Source organism: Octopus bimaculoides, unplaced genomic scaffold (assembly GCF_001194135.2).
Source record: "Octopus bimaculoides isolate UCB-OBI-ISO-001 unplaced genomic scaffold, ASM119413v2 Scaffold_264300, whole genome shotgun sequence".
NCBI classification, from domain to species: domain Eukaryota; kingdom Metazoa; phylum Mollusca; class Cephalopoda; order Octopoda; family Octopodidae; genus Octopus; species Octopus bimaculoides.
In genome coordinates, this window is record NW_026379419.1 from 10,767 (window position 1) to 14,730 (window position 3,964).

At 35.8% G+C, this 3,964-nt stretch overlaps 1 protein-coding gene across 1 annotated transcript in view; it reads left to right on the forward strand.

The window, feature by feature from the left end:
- The window catches only part of LOC106883111 (protein white), a 12,543-nt gene extending 9,245 nt beyond the window's left edge, over positions 1 to 3,298 (forward strand). Inside the window, exons 4-5 of the mRNA XM_014934005.2 lie at positions 1,172 to 1,242; positions 2,514 to 3,298. Of these exons, the coding sequence (XP_014789491.2) occupies positions 1,172 to 1,242; positions 2,514 to 2,633 (191 nt within the window). The 3' untranslated portion in view covers positions 2,634 to 3,298. The remainder of the gene's footprint in view (positions 1 to 1,171; positions 1,243 to 2,513) is intronic.
- Positions 3,299 to 3,964: the final 666 nt, after the last annotated feature.

Here is a 3,964-nt window from a genome sequence, read left to right on the forward strand (position 1 = left end):
TATATATATATATATATATATATATATATATGTATATATATATATATATTAATATATATGTGTTTGTGTTTGTGTGTGTTGAGAGACCCAACAATGAAATTTTGTACATTCAACCCACGCACTCATACGTCATCGCTAATCTATCACTTGAAGTACCCGGATAAGAAATTTCCATCCTTTTATTCGTTGGTTCGTGTTGCAGTCTGTTAGACCGTGGGTAAATTGATGTTGTGAAGCGTTGTTACGTCAGTTAAGCGTTTGAAGAACCTCTTCGTTTCGTTATTTAATGCCATTCAGTATGAAAACCCCATGAGGCAAGGAGGCAATGATGCTACAGGTTCGTCCTTCAATTTGATTAGCAGCTTTCCTCTTTCCTCGTGCGTCCTCAAGTAGCTTATTGGACCAATAAGTTCCAAATATGTGAACCTCCATTGACTTGCACGAGATTTTTAATGGCAGGTAGAATCGAGGATAGTATTTGAACGTATTCGTACACAAAGGGTGTTCAGGTTAAATTTCACAGTTTGCATAAAAGGAAAAGAAAACACAAAATCTCATCCAAAGACAAAAGTATTAAAAAAAAATTAATGACTAGATTATGGCTGCGAGATAACAGTTTATTCAAAGCAGCCAGCATCAACTTCCTCCACGACCTCAAGGCACAGGAATTATTCCGCCCATTCTTCTGGTATGCAGTGGTAAAATGGGACCAAAGCAATTGATGCAAGAGCTACCTGGAAGAGACATAACCGTTCCACAACCTGCAGGGGCTGCATTTCTGATTTTCTTTGAGAGCTGACTCCCTTAACCCACGATTAATTAAGCAGAGTCTGTTAGACAGCAGTGAAGGAGCGTGGCTGAGTGAAATAGAAGGAAGAAAACCACTGTAACGCTTAACAACCTGTATTGGTGTGTTTACGTCCCGTAACTTTACGATAGAATAAGTATTTAGACTAAGCTGTCGTTCATATTATCACATAACGTATTCACTGGGTTAACACAGACATGATTGTTGCATCCGCGCCAACTTGTGAACGAAAAGCTTGAAAGAACACGAGAACTTCCCATTGCTACTTCCTGACCTATTTATTGGTTAAACATTAACACCGTGAGTTCGAATGACGTGTAAGACATAACAATAACAAACAATTATGTATTCTCTCTTTTGCAGCCTGTAAAAAATACGAACCATGCAAATTCTCAACTGGCGAAGATGTTATTAAGTTTTTAAATTTTTCCGAGGTAAACCAAGTTTTGAGTCTTGATTTGAAGAAAATTATTCCTGTTTGATATTGTGTGTATATTGGAGTGTGTGTGTGTGTGCTTGTTGGAATGTTTACGTGTACACACACCCATACATGCCTCCTATAACATACTTGTGTATATTCAGCACATGTACCTATATAAAGTTATATAGATCTATTTATACACATTTATAAAATTATATGTATACATGTGAGTATATGTTTGTACGCAATTATATATATATTTACGCACACACACACACACATATGTATACATGTGTAGATATATGTATCTAGCTAACTCTCTCTTCCTCTCTCTCTCCATATATATTATATGTATAATGTATATATATTTATTGCGCAAAGAGTGCTAATCATAAAGGGGACAAACAAGGACAAAAGGATTAAGTCGATTACATCGACTCCAGTGCCTAACTGGTACTTATTTAATCGACCCCGAAAGAATGAAAAGCAAAGACGACCTCGGCGGAATTTGAACTCAGAACGTAGAGACGGACGAAATACCGCTAAGCATTTCGCCCGGAGTCCTAACGATTCTGCTATCTCGCCGCCTTAAATATATTCTTTTCTACTCTAGACACAAGGGCTGACATTTTTGGGAAGGGGGCCAGTCGATTAGATCGACCATAGTACGCAACTGGTACTTAGTTTATCGACTCCGAAAGGATGAAATCAAAGTCGACCTCGGCGGAATTTGAACTCAGAACGTGGAGATGGATGAAATACTGCTAAGCATTTCGCCCAGTGTGCTAACGTTTCTGCCAGCTCGTCGTCTCAAATACATTATATATTAAATGTTATATATACAGTATATATACAGTATATATACAGTATATATACTGGATACCATACGCGATTCAGTATGATACAGGTAGCTAATTATTTTCTCTCCTACAAGGTTAATCTTCATGCTCTCCAACACCGTTCACTGTTCATCTATACAAAAAGGAAAAATCGTCAACTGGAACCTTTACACACACACACACACACACACACACACAAGCGCGCACGTACACACGTACGCACACACGCACACACAAATCCACGCATGCACACACACACGCCCACACGCGCGTTTATTTGCTAATACGTTTATTTGCTAATCTTTTAACAGATTAATCCATTATTTTGTGAACATCTTAATTCATTAATCAGTTAATTTAACATGTTAAGCCGTCAACACGCTAGTTCGTCAACCCGTTAATCCGTTAAATTGTTCAAATCTTGTTTCCTTATATCTCTTCCCAGGAGAATTATAAGTTGGATTTCATTATGATGGCTGTTCTCTTCGTTGGTTTCCGTTTGGTCGGCTATTTCTGCCTACTGCTCCGTGCTAGATGTTGTTCAAGAAACTCTTGTTGCTGCTAAACAACAATTAACATTTGGAACGGCACTCGACCTTTAGAACAGTTAAACACCAAAGAATGATTGATACAATTATTAAACATCAAACGTTCATACAACAACTAAACCCAAAGTGTGGTCTCTGCTGCAAAAATAACAATTATTGCTGCCAAACACCAAGTGTTTTTTTTTTTTTTGCTAAACACCAAATATTCGTACTGATTTAGAGCTAAATGTCAATTTTATAAAAATATGCCAAATGTTTTTGGCTGCAAAACTTCAACAATTTTCTCTTCTGACATAAAACAACAAAATATCTGGCAGTGAAATAACAGACGTTGATATAATAACTAAACGAGCTGATCATCATTTTAATACAAAATACCAAAATGTCTTTTGCTTCCAAGACTTCAAGAAATATTTTTATTACTGTTAAACATCAAGTGTTTTTGCTGTCAAATCCGAAAAAATCATTTCTTCTGCTGCGAAACGTCGAACGCTTTTGTAATTAAACGTCAACAAGTTTGATACTACGCGACGCGTTTCTTTGCTGATGAACACCAAATATTGTTAAAACAGTTAAACATTAACCATTTATTATTTAATATAAACTATTGTAAAATCGAGTAAATTTATGATTGTTTAATAAAATGTTCTTGTAAAAAAAAATCGATATATGTCTCTATGTATGTATGTATCTGTCTCTCTCTCTCTATATATATCTATCTATCTATCTATATTTCTATCTATCTATCCATCTATCCATCTATATTTCTATCTATCTATCTATCCATCTATATTTCTATCTATCTATCCATCTATATTTCTATCTATATTTCTATCTATCTATCTATCCATCTATATTTCTATCTATCTATCTATCCATCTACATTTTCTATCTATCTATCTATCTATCTATCTATCTATCTATCTATCCATCTATATTTCTATCTATCTATCTATCTATCTATCCATCTATATTTCTATCAATCTATCTATCCATCTATCTATCTATCTATCTATCTCTTCTCACGGACGTGCTGTCACATCGGCTGCGAAGGTAAACGTTTATTTGACCTTTTACTGTCCACATTTTGTTGGAATTTTTAAATAATTTTGTTGCGAAGCACCTAGGCTTCATTTGTGTGTATTTTCAAGGGCAGGAATTGGCCCCCAGGGGCAGTTTCGGCCCTAGCAAAATACAAAAATTTCCTTCTTGACATTTGAAAAATGTCGAGAAACATAATTTTGGAACGCTTGTCTTGTTCTTTTGACAAGCATTTCTCGAGGCTTCAGATGCCAGAAGAGAAAAAAGAACAGAATAGCGCGTACTCACACAGTGACAGGAACGCAGT